At 34.3% G+C, this 25998-nt stretch overlaps 1 protein-coding gene, 1 long non-coding RNA gene and 1 pseudogene across 3 annotated transcripts in view; 1 reads left to right on the plus strand and 2 right to left on the minus strand.

Annotated features, from left to right (window-relative positions):
* Window positions 1–4436: 4436 nt before the first annotated feature.
* On the plus strand, window positions 4437–8298 carry LOC115979086. Its single transcript, XM_031101055.1, has 6 exons — window positions 4437–4513; window positions 5209–5357; window positions 6019–6142; window positions 6345–6575; window positions 6676–6800; window positions 7469–8298. The coding sequence occupies exons 2-6, from the start codon at window positions 5216–5218 to the stop codon at window positions 7951–7953; spliced, it is 1107 nt and encodes a 368-aa protein (XP_030956915.1). The 5' UTR covers window positions 4437–4513; window positions 5209–5215; the 3' UTR covers window positions 7954–8298.
* A 4635-nt stretch (window positions 8299–12933) lies between these two features.
* Window positions 12934–25998, minus strand: part of LOC115979085 — a 59548-nt pseudogene continuing 46483 nt past the window's right edge. The window contains exons 3-6 of the transcript XR_004088939.1: window positions 14730–14934; window positions 14518–14643; window positions 13783–14087; window positions 12934–13373 (exon numbers count right to left, since the gene is read on the minus strand). The product of XR_004088939.1 is annotated as a probable inactive purple acid phosphatase 1 (transcript). The remainder of the gene's footprint in view (window positions 13374–13782; window positions 14088–14517; window positions 14644–14729; window positions 14935–25998) is intronic.
* Window positions 19584–20289, minus strand: LOC115979094. The gene is made up of 3 exons (XR_004088941.1): window positions 20068–20289; window positions 19713–19935; window positions 19584–19630 (listed from the first exon to the last, which is right to left on the minus strand). It is a non-coding gene; the product is annotated as an uncharacterized LOC115979094 (long non-coding RNA).

The following is a 25998-nucleotide window of genomic DNA, read 5'->3' on the forward strand; positions in this document are numbered from 1 at the left end:
TATTGAATATATGTAATTGTTTTTTAAAAATTTTTTATAGTTAATTAATATTAGATTCTTAGTATTTTGCACTCATTAACTCACTTGACACAAAGATTTAAAAACTTAAGCAGACACATGGCACACGCTTAAGTGGATAATTATGGTATAATCCCCACATAAATTTAAATATGTGCAAAATTGAATTATAATTTCAAATTCTAATTCAACTTTCTCTAAGTTTTACCTATTAATATGAATATATATATATATAGATGACTTATAAATTTGAATTTTTTTTAGTTATATGATTATGTATTTTATGGTTTATTATATTGGACTCCTCGTTTTCTACACTAAATTAATTAATTTAGCACAAAAATTAAAAATTTTAGATTAGATGAGACACGTAGGGCAAAATTAAACTCCAATTGAAATTCAATTTTTATACTAAATTAACTCACTTGGCACAAAATTCTAAAATTTAGATTATATGAGAGACGTGATGCAAAATTAGACTCTAATTGAATTTCAATTTGAAATTTAATTGGATTTTCTCTCTGTTTTACCTATTATTATATATATAGTTTAATGTATAATTGATTTCTTTTAGATAAGTAGATTAGTAGTTATAATTAATGTGTAACTTGGGTTCTAGTACATTTAACGCTTTTACTTCAAAAGTTTAACAAATTGTTTTCCTTTTTTTGTGTGTGTTTCCTCTTTCCATTTTCTTTGTTTTTGAAAAACATAAACATTGAGGTCAAAAAAAGAAAAACACAAACATTAGATTGACGTAAAAGTGAAAAGGAAAAAAGACTGAAAAAAGAAAAAGAAATTATGGTCTATAAGAATTCTTACTATCTCTTCATATATTCTTTCCTAGTAAAGAAAATATATAAAGACAAAAACACTTTAAAGAAATGAACTCCTTTATCTTTGCTTTGATTCTACTCAATCATTTTTAAAAATTAATTATTCGAAACTTGAATGCTATATCTTGTGTAACTTTCACTTCTTTATCTTTGCATAAATTCTACTCAATCTTTTTAAAAAATTGATGATTCCAAACTTGAATGTTATCTTTAGTGTGACTTAATCATGTCAAACGTTGCCATTAATATTTGGTACCTCTAATAAGCATAAAATACCAATTAGTCCATTATATTCTAGTTTATCAACACCTAATATAACTCTAAACAATGTTATACCACTTTCATCCAACATAAGCTTAGAACTTAGAATATACTAAAGCATTTCAAATCCCCAAATATATTCTAGTTGGCACTTGTAAGTAAATGAGGATAAATGTAAGAAGTTCAACAGAGTTTTTTTCAGTTCTTTTCTTGATAAGGAGAACAATTGTCCTGCAAAATATTGTATTACCGATAAACCAATTAGCACCAAAATGGGAGTGAGCTCCTTCAACCGGCTAAGGTTATGAGTTAACTCAATCGAGAAAATATTATCACTTGTATACAAATATATACATATATGTATGTATGTATTGGAAATGATAGAACATTTTTTTTAGAGATAATTATAGCTTTCTACTAACCTCGCAATTTGAACCCTTTTTCCCCTACACCTCTAAGCACTTTGTGCAAGGAGAGGTGACAATTCAGTTACAAGACCTTTGGCATGATAGAACATTTTTTATCTCACATCACAATGGCTGTGAGCCTGTGACAAGGTTGAGAAGATAGGTATCACATCCATCATACTATATAAGTTGATCAATTGGAATAAAAAACTTAACCTCAACTAATACACTTTGACATTTGTTAATCAAAATTTAAACAAATTTCATAATTTTTTCAATAATATTTGATGTGATAATTTGGAATTAGTAAAACATCATGTTCAAGCTTCCAAAATTATCTTATTTCATAATAAAAATTCATTATTTTAAAATTTTAATTAAAGTTCATTTTAAAATATTAATTGCAATTTTTGCTATTTTTTTCGGGATTATTAAGAGATTTTATGTTGCAAGTGTTTTTCGGTACTTGATAAATTTCGTATTTATTCTAAATTTATCAGTTTTTTTTTTTTTACTAACAATGATTAATTTTTTTTTAAAGAGATTCTTATAAAAATTTAGATAATTTCATTATTAATATAAACAAAAGGGAGGAGTCTTAATTTCTTCAAACTTCAAAGAAGGGAAGTGTTTTTCTTTTTCTGGTTTGAGGTGGAGTGTCATTCCTACAAATCTTAAGGGAGAGAAGTGTAATTAGCCCGTAATATAATTCTAATCATTCCGTGCACCGACATAAATCCGAATCCAAATCTGTAACATAAAAGGCCAAGACTATCCAAACATGAAGTCAAAAATTTGTAAAATATTATAAATTTTACTATATAAATAATGTGGCATTGAATATAATTTGACCAGGTTCAACCACTGAATAAATTAATCATTAGTAAACAAAAAGTCAAAAAGATATAAAAATATTATAAATTTTAAACAATATAAATAAATAACGTGATATTGAATATAATTTGATGTAGTACAACAATTTAATAAATTAATTAATAAATACTTAATTTATTTTTAAGACAACAATATAATAAAATATGTAATTTAAAAAAAAAAAAAAAAACCCATTGTTCATAAAGTAATCATTTCATCATTTCTCTCTTTCTCCTACTCTCTCTCTCTCTCTCAGCTTCCCAAAACCCGTGGCCACAGAGAGACCTCTGAGCTTTCACTCTCTCCGAGAACGACAAAAAGAACAGAATATCAGCAACAATGAAAGAACCCCACTCGGTAAAATAGCTATTCTACATTGTTTATACTCTCTCTCTCTCTCTCTCCTGCTTTTTTTTTGGTCCATGCCAGTTAAACTTCGGTACCTTCTTTATATTTATATAAAAAAAGTTTTTTTTTTTATATGTTTGTTGAATCTCTCCGTGTTCATTTATTATGCTATATATCTACAGTAAGTAATGTAACTGCTTGATCATGAATTTTTTGATGGTGCCCATGAAATCTTGATGTACTTGGTTGGTTTTGCTTTAATAATGTTCTGTAATATAATAATGTCTGGTTTTGTCTGATATACTTTTTGTGCTTTTATATTAATTGTTTATTAGATGTTGAGGTTGTCACGAGTTCCTGGTATTTCCAACGAAGACATCTTCTTTAACCTGGAGATATATATATATATATATATATATATATATTTTATATATAAGAAGTCTGTTTATTTATTTTGTTTGAGAAAAATTAGGATTTTTTTTCTTCTTTCCTTTTTTAACTGTTGTTGTGAAGTGTGAATGTTTGAGTTACTGAGTTAAATGAAAATGGGAGTGTATTGTAGCTCAGTAGTGTTGTCTAATTCATCTTGGGTGTAAATCTTCCTCATACTCATTGAATAATAAGGGGGGAAAATTATCAGCACTGGTATGGCTTCTTCTTTTTATTTTTCAAGAATGTTGAGAAAAAAGTATTAGATCTACCTCGATGACACTTCCCATGAGGAGAAAAAAAAGATTAAAAAAAAAATTATATGATATACTAAAAGGACCTTCCCCATCAGTTCAATTAGTGGTATCTTTGAACCTATCATGCATAAGATATGCGTATCATTCTTCAAATTGTGTAAACTTTACAATTGTGTAAAACTCACATGCTATGAGAGGGGATTTGCATATATATACAATGCACAAGATACTTTTGTCTTCTTGAAGGGGAAATTAGTAAGTGCATTTTGTGTACATCCTTCTCTTATATAAGCATGAGCCCCACAACCCACTTATCGGGTCTATGCACGTTGAAATATACCTTTATGTGAAAGAGAAGTATAGATGTATAATATATCGAATCCTTGATAATGCATGTGTTTTATAGATGTGTTTATATAGGATGTGAAAGAGAAGTATAAATGTATAATATATTGAATCCTTGATAATGCATGTGTTTTATAGATATGTTTATATAGGGGAGAAAATACTACTAGTAAAATGTGTTTTTAAATGAAAATTCTGTAGAGTAATTTTGTAGTAATTGATCTAACAATATAAATATATTACCTTTGCAAGTAAATCATAATTTTTATTTAAATAATTATTGCGGCTGTTGGTGCCTGTCCTTTTGGACTGCAGGGGCAGTCTGTAGTGGCCCAGATTTTCCTTAGCTGCTTTTGGGCCCAAATTTTAAATGCCCCACATAGGTTTGTGCCACCTGTCCCGATTTTCCCTCCTTAAATTTTTGTCACCTGGTTTCTTTCGAAAGTGGTTTCTGTGGATGTGCCAAAAGTCAGAAAAGCACTTAGACATCCCAATAATTCCCAACCAGGACCTATTTTGGTCAAAAAGGAACTAAATTATTTTCAATTAATAAATTCCAAAAGTTGACTAGAATATTTTGATTGAACTTAATTAAATTCCATTAATGTTTTGGTACTTGTATCTGGAATTTCATGTTCTACTCTTCCACCTTGCAGTATGAAATTTGTGACATATGTGGTGATGCTGGTTTTGACAATGCATTAGCTACTTGCTCCAGTTGCTGTAGTCATGAACATGGGTATGATAATATTTTATGAGTGATGTTAGGATATTAGAATTATTACTTCATAAACTGTATAAACTATGTGTCAACTTTTAAACACAAAACAAAAGTTATTGATGCGACACTAATCATGCTTATTGTCATGTCAGTCAGGAACTTTTTTTTTTGGTAATAAAAATGATAGTACTTTCAATGTTTTTCACTTCTTATTTGCCGCTAGCACCTTTGTGTGCATGCGTGTGCATGTTCATCCATGCAATTAATTTCACTTTATTTTCCTAATTTAGTGCCCGATCAATGACTTCTAATTACTATCAGTACATGAAAAATGAAATGCATAGTTTTTATTTCCACCATTTTTTAAGTATACACAACTACTCTTGTTGTAGGAAGCAAGGAGACTTAATTCAGGTGGTGTTTTTTCCCATATAGGCTTTTATGTTGGTTCTTTTAGGACCCAACTGCAGTGTGTTTAGACCATAAGTTCAAGTTGGTTGGATGGATCTCTTGTTCTTGTACTTTTCAGGTCTTGAACTGAAATGATCATTCTATGTAGTACTCTTAAAGTTTTGTAAGGTCACTTGGATGGAATAGGTTGGATGTTTATGGTTCATTCTTTTGATTTGTTTCATGCCTTAACTCTTTAATTATATGCTTTTCAATTGATAAATATGGTGCAAAGATTGTCATTCTGATCTCTCCATTTTCAGTTATTGCATGCCGGTTGTTCTCCATGATATTCCAGAAGATTGGATTTGTAAATCACGTTTGTCAAGTGGGATGGTATTGCCAGAAGCTGGTGGGAAGGACATCACCCTGAGAACCATGACAATAGATTGCTCTGAAATGGCTACAGCAGGTCTCAGTTTTTTTTTTTTTTTGAATTAGATACTTTCATTAAACAATCAAGAAAGATGTTTAAATTAATCAGAAACAAAAGAAAGATACTTACATGAAAAATTAGAAACAATCAAATGACAAGCAGCAACAACAGCAGAACACAATACCAAACTGCTAGATAGTGATTCTATAATTAAGAAACATATATCCAAATAACTAGACAGTACCCTATTGTTCAATTTTTTTGAATCCATTGCATACTCCCATTCTAGCTCTAACCTCGTTCTTGATTAACCCATAATCTTCTCCTCTTCGTGAATCAGACCACTGTGAACTCTTGCAGTTCTTGAAAGCCAGATATGATAAATGAAAGAAGCCCAAGCTAGCTTGTATAAAGGGAGTGAATCCCCTAGTACCCATCCATTCAACAGCCTTTAAAACAAACTCAATCATAACACTTTCTGCCGCAGTCTTCTAGTAAAAGAGCATTAATAAGATAGAAAAAGAGTTGTACCTAGTGCACAAAGTCCCACTTTTGCAGGGGCTGATTCATGGACTTGAACCTGTAGCTTGTTGCTTTTGTGTTATTGAAATTGTGTTTATAATTGGGACTGTAGTAGGCAATATAACAATTTGGTAACCTAATTGCTCTTACTTATTGCTGTTTCTGTATTTTGTAGGTGGTAAGTCCCAAGCTGTTGCTGAACATAAGAACTCTGATGTTGAAAAAAGCGAGTTGCTGAATATTTTACCTATATTCAAGATATACTACGATTATCTCCCTACTTCACATGCTACTTGGAAGTCGGTAACCAATCTCTTCTTATTTTGTATATAATCTGTTCTTTCATGATGTTGGAACTCATTCAATCATAAAAAGAATGTTTAGAAGTAACATATTTTCTTTATTTTGTCTAATAGATTGTTTCTTAGGATGTACATGGCAAACATTTCCTTTTTTTTCTCTATTGGATTTGTGAGAAATGCAAGATTTTTCTTTCTTCAGGGGAGGATTTTTTGTTACTATTTCTGCACCTAAAAACTTTCTTGGTGGGTTCAAGGCTCAACTTCCACCCTCCATCAGTCGTAGAGCCTCTGAGTTTTCAGGAAAAATGCCTCTAGTCCTTAGTGTTGAGTTGCTTCCTCAATCCCAAATTTTGGCAGATCTTTTTCAGAATGATTGTCCTGACTTTCGTGACATTGCTCTATACTTTTCCCCTGATGATAATATTGAGAGGTTTGTCTTGGCATCTGATTTTTGTGTGGCTATCTCTGCTCCAACTTTTAAGTCATCTTTTGGTTATGCAGTTTTTTATACGTCTTCTATTCACTTATAGTTCCAAAGAGCACGCTGCCTCCCTGTTTGAGCAGATGGAGGTCCAAAATTCAATGATGAGAAGCTGCTTTAATGGTGTGGAGTTGCTGATATTTACATCAAAACAGCTGCATGTGGACTCACAGAGTGAGTTATCTTTTTTCCACATCATTCAGTTTTCCTATTTCTTTTCACTGTAGCACAAGCTTTTCTGATTGATGAGCATAACAAGGTCAACCTTTTTAGGTTTTCTGATTATTTTTTTGATTGAGATTATCCTTATTGATACTGAAATAATTTGCATTGGAATCTAGGATTGTCTCCTGATATATTGGTCCTTATTTATACTTCCCTGACTTGGGCCTTGCCTTATTAGTTTTTTTTTTGTATGAACTACTTTATTTTCCTGGTTTAACATAATTGTGCACTTGTGGATTTGTAAGTTCATTTTTCTTGAATATTGATACCAAAAAACAAAATCAAAGAATCTAGTTGGTCCTCTATCAGATGTTAAATATTGTGGGTGTAGAAATTTATGAATACTATATGAGGGGGCTACTGTAAGTTTGAAATTTCAATATAAAAATGAATTCTTAGTTTTTCTAAACTATAAACAGTATATCTTCTTCATGTATGAGGATCCTGATATGTGAACTTATGATGCACCAGCAGACTTCCAGATTGAAGATTCTGGCTACAGGGTTGATGTGGTGGTTGTTGGTGTTTTGTGTGTTTATTTACATTACAGCCAAGTGGTTCTTTGTACATGACTTTCCTTGCCTTGTTGAATATGACAAATAGTTTTGTGTTTATAGATGTTATTGCAAGGTTAGAAGCAGAATACCAGTTTTGGGGAGTCTTTCGCCCTGTAAAAGACAATCATACTCTTGACAAGGTAGATGCAGAACCCCCTCCAGTCATTTCTTCTGTGGAATATGCACACAATGACTGCGTGAGCATGGATGATAGTGAGGCAGTTGATATGGAAATTGATATGGTAGCTGGAGAGAATGTGGGGAGAGTTGATATGGTTGTTTCAAGATATGCATCCAAGAGACATTATGAACTCACTTCTAATTCTGGGAGTAACTTGCATAGGTTAGATAGAAAGACTTCAACTATTTCGAAGTATTTGATTTCTAGTAGTGAACAATTAATATTAGGGTATAAACAAGGGGTAAAAAGTAGAAGTGAGATTGCTTTTGAGCCCCACTTGCACAGCTCAAATAGGAAGTGTTTCAATACAGTGGACCCAGATGGCATTCCTCCGGGATTTGAGAAAGTTTTAAGACGAAACTGAGAGATAGTATACAATACTACAATCATAGAGGAAAATCCTGCAGTACCATCCAAGATAAAGTTCAGTTGATGGGGGAAGATATGGCAGCTGTAGCAGAGAAATATGAACTGGGGATGTATCATGCTGAGAAGGAATTTGAGTGAGCAGGGCTTCTTTCAAGCATGACCAAATGCCTCTACCCAGTTTGGCTTTGAAATCTTTCCTTATTGCATGGAAAGAACTTCACATGTATACTTGTAGGTGTTAGTTGAACTTGTTAGCAACATGGTAAATCTGTAAATGGCTGTAAGATTTCATGATATAGTCAAGTGAGTTGAGGCCTGGACTCTTGGACTGATTAAGGCACCTGCAAAGTGTTCATTATAACTTTGCTTTTACCATGCCATTACAATGTGAATGTTGCATGCTTGCTGCAACTGACTAAGCCAAATTCCTAAGATTAAGATCAGTTGCTTATTATATCCCCCCGAAAAAAAAAAACTTGGGAACGAATTTCATCCAAGGCATCAGTATATAAAGTCACACATGATGCTTATGAATAGCATTTTGTTATAGCAAAAAAAAAAAAGAATTTGTATCACTCTGAAGTTGGCTATAACTTGGTTGCACAAATGATGCTCATCCATTGATAGATATAGCCAAAGAAAGGCACTTCACCCTATGGTGTGTGATGCTTGGCTCCTCTCCAATTGCAAGAATCTTTATATTCCTTGTTGAGACCTTTTTACTTGAATTTTGTTCAGTTGAATGAGTGATATTATTAGAACTCAGTACTCGAGACAGTTCTGTGAACAGGCAGAAGTCTGCAAGTACAACAGTAACACAACCAAGCCTTGCTGGGGCAAAAAAAGGGTGAAAAGCAAGTACACTACATTAAGTGCCTAAACACCGCAACTACAACTCAATTCTTGAAAACAGATTGAGATATCCCCTAACTCATGCAAAGAACTCTGTTCTTGACATATTTCTTTATTCTGCAGCAGAATTCCATCTTGGATTTAATGTCCAACAAATAGAGAGGTGGATCCCTTCCTCAGACTTAATTTGGACATTGTAAATCTTGGTGTTTCTTTGAAACTATATATTGTTGATAGACGCAGCTCAGACCAATCTGCATAGAGTGGATTTGAAACACTTCCTCCTCAAGGAATTAACTCCCCGATTGAGCATATCATCCCACTTGCAGTAAGGTTCACTAATGAAGAAATAACTCGTTACTTTCATCCAAATTCTTTTTGTAATGAACAATAAAAAAAGATATGATCTCAGATTTCAATACAATTTATGTAAAACATGCATAAAGTATAATCTTCATAATCTCTTGGTATCAATCTATCCCTTTTTGAAAGCCAAATCCTCATTGGCCAACCAAATAATAAAAGAATGCCTGGAAATTGAAGGGACAGTTGGACAGACCAAAATAAATTGGATCCACTCTACCGTGGGACGTTTAGTTCTAATCTCCTCCCAAGTGATTTTACAGGACAATTTACTTGTTCTAGAAGGTAAACAAGAGAGAGAATCCTCACCCCCCAACTTCATCTCACACAACTTGGATTAAATGGATACTAGATACTCATACCTGCCTGGTGGCCAATGCCAATGACCTTCATGAATATAAGAAAATAACTTGATATTGGCATTATTATAGACTATCTTAAATATGTACTTAGGAAAAAAGAGGCCCATCTCGATGTCAAAAATCATGCCAAGTGAATTTTTCTTCCATCTCCCACGATATGCTTGCATTGGTCTTGCAATATAATATTTCTTTTCCTTCCAAATATAAATATAATGTCTATATTATTGAAACTTGAATTTTAAGGTGATTTTTTTTTAATATTTAATATTTTTATTGCTTTTTTAGAGTCCATATCTCTAATGCCTTTTTTTATTTTTTTGGGTATTTTTTAGCTCATAACTAATGAGTTTGGCCCAAATAAAATAAAATTTCATATTTTTCAACCCAAAAATTAAGAAGAAAAAACAATTTTGAGTCCAAAATTGAAAATGCAACCCAAGAATCAATTTAAAGCCCAATTAGACCAAAATGGACTTGAATGGACCGAATGACCTAAGTGGACCAAAATGGACTCTATTAGATTGAAAATGACCAAAGTGGACCAAAATATATTGAATGGACCTAAGTGGACTAAAATGCTATGTTGATATACTTCAAACGAAGAGTAGAAATAATAAACACTACGTTTCAGTTTTTAGATATTATATAGATTTGTAAGACTTATATGTAGTAAAATTTGTAATAACTAAGTATTACTAAAAAAAAATAATAGGAAATTTTTTTATTATGTTGTTGATGTGAAACTAATCAATCATGTTACTTTGTAAATTTTTAGATAGTAAACAGTATCATTTTAAATGTTCCATTCATATTAAAAATTTAAATGAAAACATTCATATGTGCATTATTTAAAAGATCTTATTGTTTGATTATATTAATTTAAAAAAATGTTTAAATGACTTCATGTACTAATAGATTTGGACAAAATAATTAAATTAACTCATTTAGATTTTTATTAATAGATCTTATAATTGGAATAGACTAAAGTGGACTGAAGCAACCAAGTTGAACTGATGTAACGCCCCAAAATCATAGGCAATAAAAATCTATTTAATCTGAATAATCCATAAAAATATTAAATAAAAGAAATTAGCAACCTTGAAACTGATTACAAAAGTCAGAGCTTTAATTCACCAAATACAAAACATCCTCAAAATAATTCTCCAATACAAAGTTTAATGCCATAAAATAATAATAAAATCCTCAATTCCACAAAAATAATTTGTAACTTCTGTCTCCCAAGAATCTCTACTCCAATAATCCACCTAATGTATCTGTAATGGGAAATAAAGGGGGGTGAGATAACTCAATAAGTGGAATTCACTAACATTGGGGTGTGGGAACAAACCTTTCAAATAAATAATTCTTTCCATAGATTCACAACTTATAATTCACCAATATTTTGTCATCAACTATTCCATGTAAAAGAAAATAATATCTTTATATTGTGAGCCATCATAATATATATATTGATACCATCACATAAACAATTCCCTAGGCTTTTCTCGTGGTCAACGTTTACGCCCCGTTGACAGGGTTGATTGATACCATCACATAAACAATTCCCTAGGCTTTTCTCGTGGTCAACGTTTACGCCCCGTTGACAGGGTTGTGCTGTCCCCTTTTTGGGACTGGAACCTCCTTTCATCCCATTTCTCAAGGATGGCTCCTTTGGAACCTAAAGGTACACTCCCTTGCTAAGGAGCTTCCTTTTGGATCCTCAATAGTATGCTCCCTTGCTAAGGAGCTATCAAATGTGCACTGTCCCCTTTCGGGACCGTCCCTTACTAAGGACTAGCTGCAGCATGATTGTCCCTTGCTAAGGACTAAATATCATACTGAGCTTCTAACCACGACTTGCCATAGGTTTTCAAAACATATTCAATATGCTCACAAAATAATCCATTCATACTTCTCAAAATATAAAGACATATTCACACATACAAGTTTAAATAAAATTAGGTTGTCCCACAAGTTTTTCATAAAACGAATAGCCAATGTACACATCAAACATTTGTAAAATATTCATTTATATATAGAATATCAACATATTCTTTCATATAAAATAGTTTAATTATTTAACACTGTTTTGGGAAAACCCCCAAAATTAGTAAACACCACTTACCTCTTAGTTGCAAAAATAAAGGAAATCAACCTCCCTTGAATCACAACAATTCATTAGAATTAGAACCTAGCAATACCAAAAATAGGTTCATCAATACACAATTTCCCACTTCAAAATTTATTTTCACACTTAAATGGTTTTATCCTAAACAATATTAATATATCCAAAATTCACCATTTAATCACTTAACTATCCAATTCACTTCCAGCTTTGATCAGATTTTTGGACTTACAATTACCGCTGCATAATCGTATCTTTTGGCTCTACCTAATCAGATTTTGGCTTAAAATCATTGCTGCATAAACAGATTTTTGGGCTTAAAAAGTTGCTGCATACTCAGATTTTTGGGCTTAAAAAGTTACTGCATACTCAGTGGCTTAGAGATGATAAATTAGTATCACTAGATGCAAAGGTAGGTATCAAATAACCTAAGGCAGCCCTTTTCCATTAATATAATCCATGCATGACTTTAATGCGGCAGAAAGATGGACATGTGATAACCTATAATATACATTAATCTATCCATCCAATTGCCTAGTATTCCCTTGATGCGCTGGACTAGGATTTAGCCAAACAAAAGGGCGTGGATGCAGGTCAAATTAACGGTGAGTACAATGAGAATATAAACTATTATATATAACCCACAAAGCACCCTTGTTCTAATAAAATAATCCTAGCTTTAGATCCATAACGGCAGCCCCTATTTTTTCTCTATTTGGTACGCCAATAACAGATGCTAAAAGTGGGAACAAAAGCTAGCCATGAGTATAAACTATCCTAAGTTTAGAGGAGCAAAGAATCGTACCTGAAGTCTCCACCCACAGCCACAGTGAAGAGAATCAACATTCAATAGTTGGCTGAAGCAAAAGAAATCCCATCAGCAAAAACACGTGAGACCTAAGAGGAAAAAGGGTTAGGGTTTTCAAGGCCCATATATTTACTTATGCCACCTCACTTTGGGCTTCAGATCCCTTAGTATTTATCATATTTTTAATACCTTGGGCCCAATACTAATTTATTCCATTTAATTATAGGCCTCCTTTAAAAATTTACGTATAATAATTTAATTGGTAACAAAATTTATGGGGTGTTACAACTGAAGTGGACATAAATACTAAAGTGGATTGAAGTGGACCAAATTGGACAGAAATATTAAAGTGGATTGAAGTGGACAGACTGAACAAGAGCGTGCAACAATAAATGCTATACTTCAGTTTTTAGATATTATACAGATATAGATTAGAAATTGATAACAACTTTCATACATAATAAAAGGCTCAGTTTCTTAGACTTGATTAATCAAAATAATAAATATTAAAGCAGCAGAACATGATGAGGAACTGCTAGCACACACAACATTAATGAACACTCATCAACAAAAATTTCCCTTATATCTGTACCAAGATACTACTGTGCTAGTGTAACTTCTGGGCAACTATCAACAGTACAGGTCAAGATGTCCCTATAATCTCGATAGATTGTGAAAGAGTCATACACTTTTCCATCCCTGCTCTTCTTGTATTCAAACAAAAGGTGTGAATGATCAAATGCGGTAAGTTTGACGAATCCGTTATCATAGTCTTTATATATACTCCACGTGGTATTGATGGGAGCAAATTCATGAAGGCTTGCTCCTCCTCCTCCAGCAATCACATGAATCGTTCCCTTCAAGGGGCCTATATAGTTGTGTTTCTCTTGACTGGTGCAGATATTCTGCAGCATGAAGAAAAAAGATATAAATTACCACTAGTCCTAAAAGCTTAATTTGATAGAAAAGAGTGAATTTAATTAATCGCTTAACTACTATTCTATGTTGTCCCTCATGAGGCTTAGACTATCCCTCAAAAAGTGAATCCAACATGTGGAATTTTTAACTTTTGAATGGGAGGTAAAGTGGAGGCATGGTTCAAACTTAAGATCACTTAATCTAATACCAAGATAAACTACCACTTATCCAAAAAGTTTTAACTGGTAGTAAATAGTGGATTTTATTACTTAACCATTATTTTAACAATTAAATTGTTGGTTAAGAAATTGCAATGTCTGTGGTGGTACCGAATCTATGCAGTGCAAAATCTAGGAAGAAATGACTATGGTACAGCTTTGTTATACAAGATCATACCTCGTAGACCGGGCATGATCTTTCATAATTGTACTGCTGCCATAGAGGGCAATGTCAACCTTGTACTTCTGCCAAAGTTTTCCGAGGTCCTCCCTTCCCATTGGTTCCTCAAACGATCCTTCTTCCACATAAAAGCCCACAGAAGAATAACCTAGTACTCTATGTGCAAGAAAGATTAGCCATGGTTGTCTTTGTCTGTCAACTAATGCGAGGGTCTTGATAAACTATATTGCTCTGATCCCTCTCTCCAATCAAGTTCAGTGTGAGCTACGCAGAATCGGAACATGCCATAGTTAGTGGAGTACCTGGAAACAAGTAAGTGTTCATCAAGAATCCCACCCCTTCTCCCTTCTTGAACAAGTAAATTTTTTAAAATTTTTATGTGGAACCAATTTGGCAGCTGGTTCTTTACAGCCAAAAATTGGAGAAACCCACATTAATAGTGAATGTAAGACAATGGATTTGGGAGTAATTTCAGAATTTTTGAAGAGTGGTTTTGAGTTGTGAAGATGCATATGTTTTTTTTTTGGCAAAAATTAAAAGAATGTTTTAGAGAATTTCTAGCTGTGTTGGAAGATATTTCATGCAGTTGGGATCCTAACAATACTATCACACTACATAGAGGTCAAAGGTATGAACTAAATGAGCAGCACCTATGGCTAATAGTGAATATGACAGGTGAATAAAGCAAACAATTGCTACAAAGTTCTTTATATCTGAGTATTACTTCCATACCAGAAATTAGCCCTATTCTCAGTGGGGACATAAAACATGTTCTTGGCTAACAAACCACACTCTCCTCCTGAATCCATGTTCTGGTAGAAGGATCCAATTCCTGGCCAGTCACGCTCATGGTTACCACTGCAAAGACATTAAATGATGGCACATATGAAAAATCAGAAGATGTCTACATGCTTAATGAGCTATTTATGCATATTATGACAAACCTTCCAATCATGAATGGCTTAGTTGATGCAATTGGCTCAATCTGTGCAGTGAACTGGCCCACTGTGCAATATAACCCATAGCATAGACTATATCTCCAATATGGAAGACTATATCGATGTTATTTAAGTCTCCAATAAGCTGCTTAGTAGTGTTTAGAGATGCAGGCTGGAAATCTTCAAATTCAAAGGAACCATCAGCTTCGCCCTGGAAGGTGTACGATTAAACAAAAATCTTGTGAGATTGCATCCAAGTACAATTTGGATATATAGTATGCTGAAAGATGAAAAAGGACAAAAAAGACTGGTAATTGATATTCGTTAAATTGAAACCAGTAGCTGCACATCCTTAAGAGGTCAAATGAATAAATGAATAGTCCTTTACGCAATGTGACATTTGTAAATGTTAACAAAAGTAAAATATAGTTTTGAATTTTAAACCTAAGACCTCAGATCTTATTTAAGAACCAAGGTTTGTATTATAACCAACACACCACGTAGGTTCCTTCGAACAATTATGAAGTATTATTATATTTATTTTTAGATTTACGTGATTTATAATTTTCCAATGTATTCTATTACCTCTCTCTCTCTCCATATACCCAAAACCCACAAACTGGCGAACATAAATATCTAAAATCTTCTTGGGCAAAGCTATACCCAAATCCCATCTACCTAAACCAAAGCCACCATATTTCCATATAACCAAAACCCACAAACAAACCCACTTTGTTTTAACAAACCCGAAACCCAATCACAAAATCAAATCCACAAATAACTAAACAAACAAAGGAAACACACATTATTAGGTTTCGACTAGGTCAACCCGACCCGTTTAGGAAGCCCAATCTGCTCTATTTGAATTTAGGCCTGATTTTCATCAGTTACTTAAGACCTACCAATCCGAAACACACTTCCGTAAGCCCAAGCCTCACTCGTTACAGTAGGCCCACACCTCACTAAGCCCATCAGTTGCAGGCAAAGATTGACTCAAGAGAAAAAGTGTGCACCTTAGCGTTTTTAGGGGAGAAAATGCTGATATTTTTCAGGAATCAACTGAGATTTAAGACTAACTTTTGAAATGCAGACAGAACCCCTTCAACAATCAACTGAGATTTAAGAGTAATTTTTTATCGGTGTGTTTTGACGAGGCTGACTTTTATCTAATACTAACAAATACAGGTTTAGTGTGGACATGTACAGGTTGCTTCATCACAGGGTTGTCAATTTGTCATTCTTATTGCAGGTTCATTCTAGAATACTTTACCTTATGTGTCATTTCCTGAAATGTAAAGCTTGTTGTGATCAGGACCTTCAATAGTGGAAGAAGTTCACTTCTGTTATTGGTGGTTGTAGGTAATATACTAGTAACGTAATTTTGCCGTGGGGGACATGCTTTAGTTGCTTTATTTTGGTACCACTTAATTACCGCTACAAGATAACCACATCACTTCATAAAGCAGGTGAAAGTAATCAAATCAATTAACAGTTTAACACCCACAATTTTCCTATTCTGCCATAAACAGAATCCACAACTCCTTTATTTATTTATTTGTAAATACTCACAATTCCCACATTAACATATTCGGCAAGTTAAGCCATTCTGATATATTATTAGAGGTTCAGGACACAATACTAATAGACATACGGACTATGAACACACTTTCTATTGTACTGGACCAAAAAAAAAAAACTCCCTCTTCTGAAATTTAAAAGTTGGGAAAGTTCTCTGGCAGAATCAAAACTAGGGCTTGTTAACTACTTAAAACATTATTAATGTTCAGAAAAGGGGATATTTCAAGAACCAGGATTGAACTTGTTAAGCGGTTAGAAAAAGGGAGCTTTCTCGTGACATTTGACAATAAATATAGCATCTTGTGCTGTTTTTCTCGTTGAACACTTTATGTCACATGCTGAACATTTGCTAATGTTTTTAGGTATATTTTGGATCATTTGGACTAGGACTTGCAGGAAAAACAAGGCTCATAATGTCAGAGGTCAGTTATCGCGCAAAAACTTCTGGAAAAGTATATAATCCAATGAAGGAATAGCAATAAATAGATAGATAACAAAAGGCTTAGACACAATCACCTTGCTAATCTCAAACAATATTTGCCCACACTCAAATGATACTAAAGGATTACTGCAAATTTGTTCCCAAACACAACTAAGCTTAGAATTCTTCAAGTAGTATTTACCGAGAGAATTCTTGTGAATTTTAATGAAAAATGGTAAAAGAAGGTAGTTACAAAAAATGAATATAGATCACTATTTATAGCTGAAGGGTTATGCCCCTTCAAAAACAGTCACTTTGATTGACTATAATATTCACAGAGTATTATCCGTTTGACAAACCAGAAAATCCCCATCTAGAAAACTACAGAAAAACAGTTTTTACGATCGATCGAGTATTCCTTCGTCATCAAGCCAGGAATTGAACAAAGAACAGGGTTCTAATATTATACAGCCTTCTTATTGAGCCATATCTCAATTGATCAAAACGAGTTCAACCGATCAAATAGGAGTTGAGCTCTTCAAACCAAGGTTCAGCAGCACTTTCAATGGCATTTTGAAATCTCTCCTCTTTAATCTTAAATATATAACAACCTACATTGTATATAACTTTATATACAAAAGAACTCTGAGCACTTCAATGCGAACATCAAAAATTAGTCCACTAAACCATGGGTTCAAATTCAATTATAGTTTGCTATTCTAGATATTTCTAATAAACATGAAGGGTTCAGCGGAAACCTTGTGTCTTTTGTAAACTAGTTTAGTTCTTGGATTGTGTCATATGTTTTTAACTTCCTAAAGGAATGGAGCTCAGCAGGTGATGCATCTTTCTCTCTCCACTGTCCAGTGCAAATTTTTTAGTCCAGTTTATTGCCTAATGCAAACTTTTCACTCCACTTTTTTTTTATTTAATTATTTATTTATTCAGGGACCTTGTTTATATTCTCAAATCTCAAGCATATCAGGATTGACAGTTCTATTTGTATCAAAGCTAGTACCAAGAGACTAAGGGGCAAATACTTGAAGAAATGCAGACAGGTATGAACCCTTTTCCAGCAAGGTAAGCCAGGTTTCTTGCACACTAGTTCTATAGTAAAGCATTTGAATTTAGGCTTTCTTCTACGGTTTATTTGATTGCTGATTAATTGAGAATAATAAAGAGAATCTGGAACATTAAAAGTATTTGGGACTAGTATTTCTTTTAAACTAATGGATATGATAGCATGTTTAAATAGACGATTATTGAAGTTTGTAACTAAAAGATAGCATTAAGTAGATATGCTAGGATTTTTGTGTTCTTGTATTCAAATTGATTCACTCAACTTAAAGGCTCCACTTTTCTTGCTAACTGAAATTACAAGGAATAGAGTTAATTTTTCAGACAAATAAAAATCAGGGACATTGTGTAGGAATCATTAAAACCTGAAAAAATAAAATACCAGTTGAAATATAGCTCATGGACACAAAGTGTTAGACATGGAAACTTCAGAAATTTTATGGATAAATCTACAAAATTCCATTCAGGGGTCAACCAATTGCAAAATCTATCAAAATCCCTCTTTGTTTATTTTATTTTTTATTTTAAAAAAAAAAAGTGTAGTTCCTATTTCATAAGTCTAAAAGTCAAAAAAGAAAAGAATGAAGGTCCTTTTTTGAATGCAGACCAACAAAACAGGGTGTGGTCAAGATTCTAAGAGGGGCATCTAAAGCACAAAATAAGCAAGTCCAGCAAGAGCATGGAAATTGTAATTCAACAACTATTAATGGATTTAATAGTCAAACTTTAAACCACACACTTCTTGTTTATTTTAAGTAATTTAGGGATTTTACCTTCTAATAAGCAATTTATACAAGCTACAAAAAGGTCTAGACCCATCAAACCATATTCTGTGCAAGTGCAAGTGGCATACCATGTTTCCTCTCTTTTCTACATTCTACAAACTATTTTCCAGAATTTAGGAAAGTTAGATACAAGTAATCTAATTAACTTCTTTAACAGTGACGCAAGAGAAATTGCAGAATTTGCCTACATATGCTTGTGGTGGGTTCAGGTTTATAGCGATTTGTGAATATAGGGTTTAGATTTGTAGAAGAAAGTTTTACGATGCAAAATTGGCTTTAGTTTGGTAAGTTTTTTATGCCTATTTGATAGAATAAGTATGTAAAGTTTAGGGGTTTCCAAAGATGAGGAAGGATTTGTCTTTGGCTTGTAAGGATGAAGGGACGGAAATTTATAGAGTTCTATTAACACTATCTGTGAAAAGTACCTCGAGAAGTAGAGGAAAAAAAGAGATAAGAGAAATGGAGAAAAAAGAACAATAATGCCAACATGTTTCCATCTTTATTTTTATAGGCCATGTCTCAATCCCAAACACACCCAATATTTTTAGTAATCAATCTGTATACTCTTCAAGTACAATCTGTACAAACCTATCTAGGTGTAAGGAAAATTTCTACCGCAGGTATTGGAAGACAAAGGAAGACACACTCAGCAGGGTTTGATGCCCCTCAATGCAGATCTGCAGAATAGTTGCTTGCTTGTGGATTCTTTGGTGCAAGAAATATATGCAAAGCCAAAGGACCTCAACAATACTTCACTGCAACCCAACCCAATAAGTTGTGATCATGTTTCAGAGAATTATCATGTCAGTTTGGATTCAAAATAATGATCCAACATGTTCAGGTTGGCTCATGGGTTAGAGAGGCACAGCTAATTCAAGAATTAGGGTTTTTTAAGCTAGTTTCATAATTCTAAACCATTGGATGCTTCAAACGTTAATCTTACATTACTCAAGGTGATACATTCCATTTGAACCGAATTTTCTAGCCATTTTGAAGATTCAGGAATAATAATAAACCTATAAGCTGTGCAAGACATGGAATAGTTCCTGCAAATGAAATTAATTAAAATCTAGTTGATAGAGCAATTATATTCAGTTTTATACAATAGGAAAAGTGAACTGAAGATACCTATCAGAGCCAAGGTGCGCCAGTTGACAACAGTTCCAACAAAATATGTAACTACTAACCCAAAAAGAAATCATGAACTGAACAATAATCAATAGTTATGCACATGAATCATAAAGATACTCACTCAACGTACAATTTCTTAGTGGTCTTGCCATAACTGATGCACAGTAGTAGATCCTCCTCGAAGATTTTTGGGGGTTATTTATGCTATATATACAGGTACCTATTTTTTTTAAAGAAGAGATGTCTTTAGCTAACATAATTGAAGAAGAAGAACTGATGAGTTGAAGAACATAATGCGCCTAAAATCTTTACATATACCTAGAGACATGTAAAGGGAATTAGCAAAACTTACTCCTCTGCGTCCTAGGATGTCTGCTATTCTTCCACTCAGCACTGCACCTAACATTGCTCCAATTGTCATAATTGACCCAAATACTGAGTACTGCAAATCAGGTCATACAAAAGAATATTGGAATTGTTGATCATATTTAGAGTACTACTAATTGTGCTCCTGGAGGTAATCTATGTTCAAGGTGTTGCTTGGCACGACTTCTTGCCTTTAGATGCTCATCAGCATCCTTAGTTGTCACTACTCACTATAAATGGATGGCAGGGATTGATAATTATCTTTTCAAGTGTCACAGTATGACTCAATATGTACTTTGCAATCTCCATATCAACTCCACACCCAACAAAGCCAATTAATTCAACCACCTTGAGGCATTTATGTTGACTTTTAGACTTTTTTATCTCCATTTTATTTTTCGTATGCTTCTCCAAGTCATAGAACTGCACAAGAAAAAAGGTTAGCATCCCTAATTGCAGAACTAAACAAATCTTGTGTATACCTAATTGCAAAACTAAGCCGATCAACAAAATTCAACTTATCAATCTTTAAACCTCTTAAGGATTTGGCTCAAACCAATGGTTAACATAAACTGGTGTATGATGATGGAATTATGACCTTCAAGACAGTATGCAAATGTTAAAGGCAATTGCACCATGAACATAGATTGGGAGCTGTAATGGATAGCTAAAATCAGTTATAAAAATGCACAAATTTATGCAAGAACCTACAAACTTGATAGTGTTTCAGAAATATTCATTCCATGGAGGGAAATATTCGTTCTTTCAAAGGGAAAATATGCCCATGCAATACACAGAATGATTAAAATTCTATAAATTGGGATGCCTACTTCCCACCTAATTATTATTGTTATATATTTCTCACCATTTTTTGCTTTTGTTTTTGGTACTAAGCAGTGAAGAATAGCAAGAACCTAAAAAATAAAATAAAAGAAGACAGTTCATTTACTTGCCCAATTGTTTACACAAGACCATAATAGGTTCATAGAACCATATGAAGCTAACTTTGCAAGTGCTTTTGTTTCTGATAGCATGGTTCCTGGAACTGCTATAACACAAAAAGATAGTTCTTCTATTACTAGAGAGACCTGCCATGGAGGTATTGTTATTCCTTTCCATATGTCTTCCATCATGCTTCATACCAAAAATATCAAGCTTTTCAAATCTTAGATCTTGGGCTTTCAAAAATACCAAAAATATAACTAGCAGGCAGCGTATATTGATTTCTTGAGTTTTTACTAGTGAAGCATGACAGGGCAGCATTTACAACAGCTTCTGTCTATGAAAAGTTGTTACATTTTATAGGATAGCTTAAAGAGAAGTATCATATGATAACAATGGTGCAAAGACTATAAAATAAGACTCAGAAGGTCAATTTGAAATGAGGATTAGCTGCCTACCTCAGGGGCTCCAAAACCCACGTGTTTTGCATAGTCATTGGTTGTATGCTGTGAATCCCTAAAGCATCTTCCAGGCTGACAGAGTTGGGATCATCAGATCTCTTTCCAGCCAAATATTAAGTTGTCCTGCTGCATTCTTTTTACTAAAGAAAATTTGCTTCATTTATGTTTATAACCCAAATAAATGATGACAATACTCCACCCTATTGATGATCAGAAAACGTCATCCTCTCTCTGCATAGAGCACATTTTTGTGTTCCTTGCAGAATTTTTGGAATATAAAGTGGACAACTTTTGTGATCAAATAGCAAGAATATATAACCAGCACTTTCTAGGATGGCAACATGAGATGGTAGGTTGTTTGCATCTAGCAAATCAAGTGTAGAGGAATAGAGGAAATAGTTATTCCCTATCTATTCTTATTCAACATAACCACCAAGGCAGAGTGACACTGATGTCATACCAAATAATATCCACTTAGAACTCGGACATATTGCTTCAAGGCTAGCTGGGGGACTAGAGAAAAAGCCAGTCCAATAAGCATTTGCGCTATCTGCATACCTTCAAGCAAGCATTGGACAAGCATGAGCCTTGATTATTAATGGCAGTAAATTTCAATAAATTTTGCATAGCCAACTAAAGGTAGAGGGAAAAACAGTAATACTTATGGGAAATAATCATCAGTTTTCAGTTGCTATGATTCCTTTGCTGTTTTTTTTCCTTAGTATAGATAGATGGTGTAGATTACAATGCATTAACTAGATCGTCTTGAGAAAATTAAACACATTTGTAAATGCATTACTAAAACTAAGTGAAACAGATTGAATTGATGATAAAGAGAAAGGTAGAAAAACAAGAATGTCCTAAAGCTCCATTCCCATTTTGAAATTAGTTACATTACATACCAAGAAATGATAAATAACAATTTAACAATAAGAATAGAACTAAAGAGGCAAAAGAAGAAGCGAATACCTCTAAACAAGTACATTATATAGTGGCTAACTGAGAGTATCAAACAAAGAGTAAAAATAATCAAAACTAATTTAGAAGATGTACCACATTCAAAAGATATAGTCTACAGGGATTAGGATAGGAAATCATAATATCTAGTAATGGACCTGATATCAAGAGTCATTATTTGTAAATATAGTGCAATATTTGAGTTTTGAAAATTTGCTTTTCATGCTGCATTAAAGCTGGCCGCCTTCCTGTTGAAGCATGATATGTTAAAACATCCAACAAAGAGTTGTCTTCCTTCTGTAGACTATGCAACAAAAGCATGCCACTCCATTTGGTATCTCTCTTTCAAATTCCATCTGGGATTAAAATAATTTGTCAATCCTTTGAAAGTTCAATAACGTGTAAAAACACCTTTGAACGTTTAGACCCCCAAATTACAACTTAATCAATTCAAGCAATATGTCAAACAACTAGTGTGCGGAAACTTAACATATGCTATCATACGAAATTGATTAAATACTATCTAAGCCATAACAAAATAAAATCCACAGCAGATAATTTAAAGGCAAAGATAGAGGAAGGAAGATGCAAACACAAAGACAACACGCGATGTGTTATCGAAGAGGAAACCGAAGTCCTCGGCGAAAAACCTCTCCGCCGCCCTCCAAGCGGTAATCAATCCACTAGAAAATATAGTTGGGATACAAGGACAGCAATAGACCCTCCAAGCCTAATCTACCCAGTGCACCTAAGCCCTCCAAGCTTCTTGCTCCAACGAGGTTGCGCCGAACCTTTTTCTTTTCTAGCTTCCCGGATTCCGCTACTAAACCATTTAGCATCAACTTGAAAGATTTCGTTCCTTCCTACTGCTTCCAGAATCGAAACTGTCTCACAGTGATGATGATGGTGAGAACCAGGTTTGGTTTAAATGCCTCTCAAGGATTTGACAATGGAGAGGAAGAGAGTTGAGGAATTTGAAGAGTCTCTAAGGTATAGATTGTGTGTGAATCAATTTAGTTTTTCTTTAGGGTTTCTCTCTCAAAATTCTCTCTGGAAGCTCTCTTTCAATCGTGGGTAATAGGGGTATTTATACTGGAGTGGAGAGGAATGTGAAACGTCAGGTTTTTACAAAACAGGGGTGGCTCGCGGCTTGACCTCGCGGCTTAACTAAGTCGCGAGATCCAGTCGCGAGATAACCGTATGGCCAGTTGTCCTGTTTTGTCCTGTAGTGCTCCAGCTAGCATGACTGTTCATCTTCCAGCATGCTTGGCACGTGTGCAGCTTCTGGCGGCTTGCAGCCGCGAGTCACCCGTGAGTCCCAGCTGCGAGTCTCTGTTTTCTTGCACACTCTTGAGCAAACTTCACTCTATCTCACTCACTACCCTTACATCAAACCCACCTAAATACAAGGTTACTAAATGCTGAATTACAAGCAAATTTGGCACGGAATAAAGCCAATTAGATGGTTGAATGAATTCAACCTTACAATCTCCCCCTTTGGCTATTCCGTGACAAAACCCTAAAACAGACTCTAGACTTAACATGTGAGTTGGGAACAGTTGAACAAAAACTCACTCACACCTAACTCTAGAAGCTGTGAAGCACTTGAATCATATGAACATAATACTCCTGAAACACAACAATACACCATAATCATTGTAAGCAGAAAATTATAAAATGCATATGAAACAGGCAATATGTGATCAAGCAAAGATGGAGTTATGAAACAAACCATGGCTTGATCAACCAAGTGAACACCACAAGGTAGTGATCACAGTGCTCATTCACACTTGGAATGAACACAAGGACATACAAGTTAACAAGCACAAGGCAAGACACTTGTATGCTCAACACTCAACCAATGCATATCACACAAGGCATATGCATCTAGGAACAATCCTACAAGGGCACATGAGTGACAGTACATAAACCAAAATGTATACCATTTAGATTGAAGTACTGATTTCAACATAGCATAAAGGCTGCACTAGGCAAGGTACATACCATAAAGCCTACAAACTATGCATAAAACATAAACCCTAAAAGCTTACACAAGCACATGGGTACAAAACACAAACATCCTGAATAACAGTTTACGGGTACAAAACACAAAACATCAACTTAAAGAGAAGAAGAATGTAAAGACACTCCCCCTTAGATAAAGACACTCCCCCTTTGATCATGCCTATCTCTCCCCCTTTTTGTCATGGAATAGGCTAGTCATCCTCTTCCAGCTTTCTCTGAATTTGATCCAGTTGAGTTTGAAGAGAAGTAAACTTCATATCCCACCGAGTGTTTTGATGGTGTAGAGAAGCTGTGAGTCCAGACATCTTTGTATTCAACTCGTGGACAGATGAGACAATGTGATCAAGTTTCTCATCCAGGGAGAGAGTGCTAAACTGAGAGTCATTGTGAGATGCAGAAGTTTCTGGTTTGGCTCTCTTCCGACTATGTCCAAAGCTTGCATTGAATGTACGCATGTTGATTGGACTTGGTTTGGACATAGGGGATTCATCAGCCATTGGATAAATTCCCTTGAGCTTCAAGATCCGGGAAATGAGACTGCAAAAAGGAACGCATATCCGAGACTCATTTCGAAGAACCGTTTTGCGCAGAACATGAAAGATATGAGCACAGATGTCTATTTCCACATCAGAGATTAGATCATGAAGAAACAAAGCCCGTCCAAGGTTCATATACCCAGTGCTTGACAAAGGGTACAAATTGTGAAACATTACAATTGTAAGCACTCTTAGCTTTGGAGAGAGAGAGGAAACACTGATGGACTTGCCATTTGGCGAGAACTCCAAATCTTGACCAAGACTTTCTTTAAGAAGCTCCTCATCAGGGCAGAGATCATCGTAAACTGGCGAATGTCGGAAAATGGGTCTGTTGATGTGAAGAATTTCTGCCAGATATGCAGGAGAGACAGAAAAGCTCTTTTTCCGAACCCAGCACTTAAGTTCATCTCCTTCCACAATTGCGTTGGCATAAAATTCTTTTACCAACTCTTCATACGCGTCATCCGGATCAGAGAGAAGGTAATTCCAATCCTTGTGAGCAAACCATTTCGGAATGTCAGTGTCATGAAGTGATGACTGATCCAAAGCTCTCTCTAGTAATGGTGTGGCATGAAGAAAGAAATTCTCATAAGACTGATAGGCTGCATATGATCTGAACCTGTCGGGATCGAATCTCTTCGATGAAGAACGAGTCCCTTTTGGTTGAGGTGAGAAATCATCAACATCTATGACTGGTTCCTTCCCTTTGGAACTACCTCCTTTTACAGCAGCCTTTTTGAATGGTGACATGACCAGTCTGCATTACGAACAAGGGAAATGACAGACCACAATCCAGCAAACTTTATTAGCAGTGGGTTAGTGGAAATATAGGGACAATGAAGAAACCCTAATAGCTGGATGGAAATGGATAGAAAACAACAAGGAGGGACACGAATGGCTCAAATTGAACTACACGGAAGAGGGAGTCCAAATAGAACCACATAATCAGCTGAAAAAGGACCCACAATCAACAACACATCAACAGGATACCACACA

Source organism: Quercus lobata, chromosome 3, assembly GCF_001633185.2.
Source record: "Quercus lobata isolate SW786 chromosome 3, ValleyOak3.0 Primary Assembly, whole genome shotgun sequence".
NCBI classification, from domain to species: domain Eukaryota; kingdom Viridiplantae; phylum Streptophyta; class Magnoliopsida; order Fagales; family Fagaceae; genus Quercus; species Quercus lobata.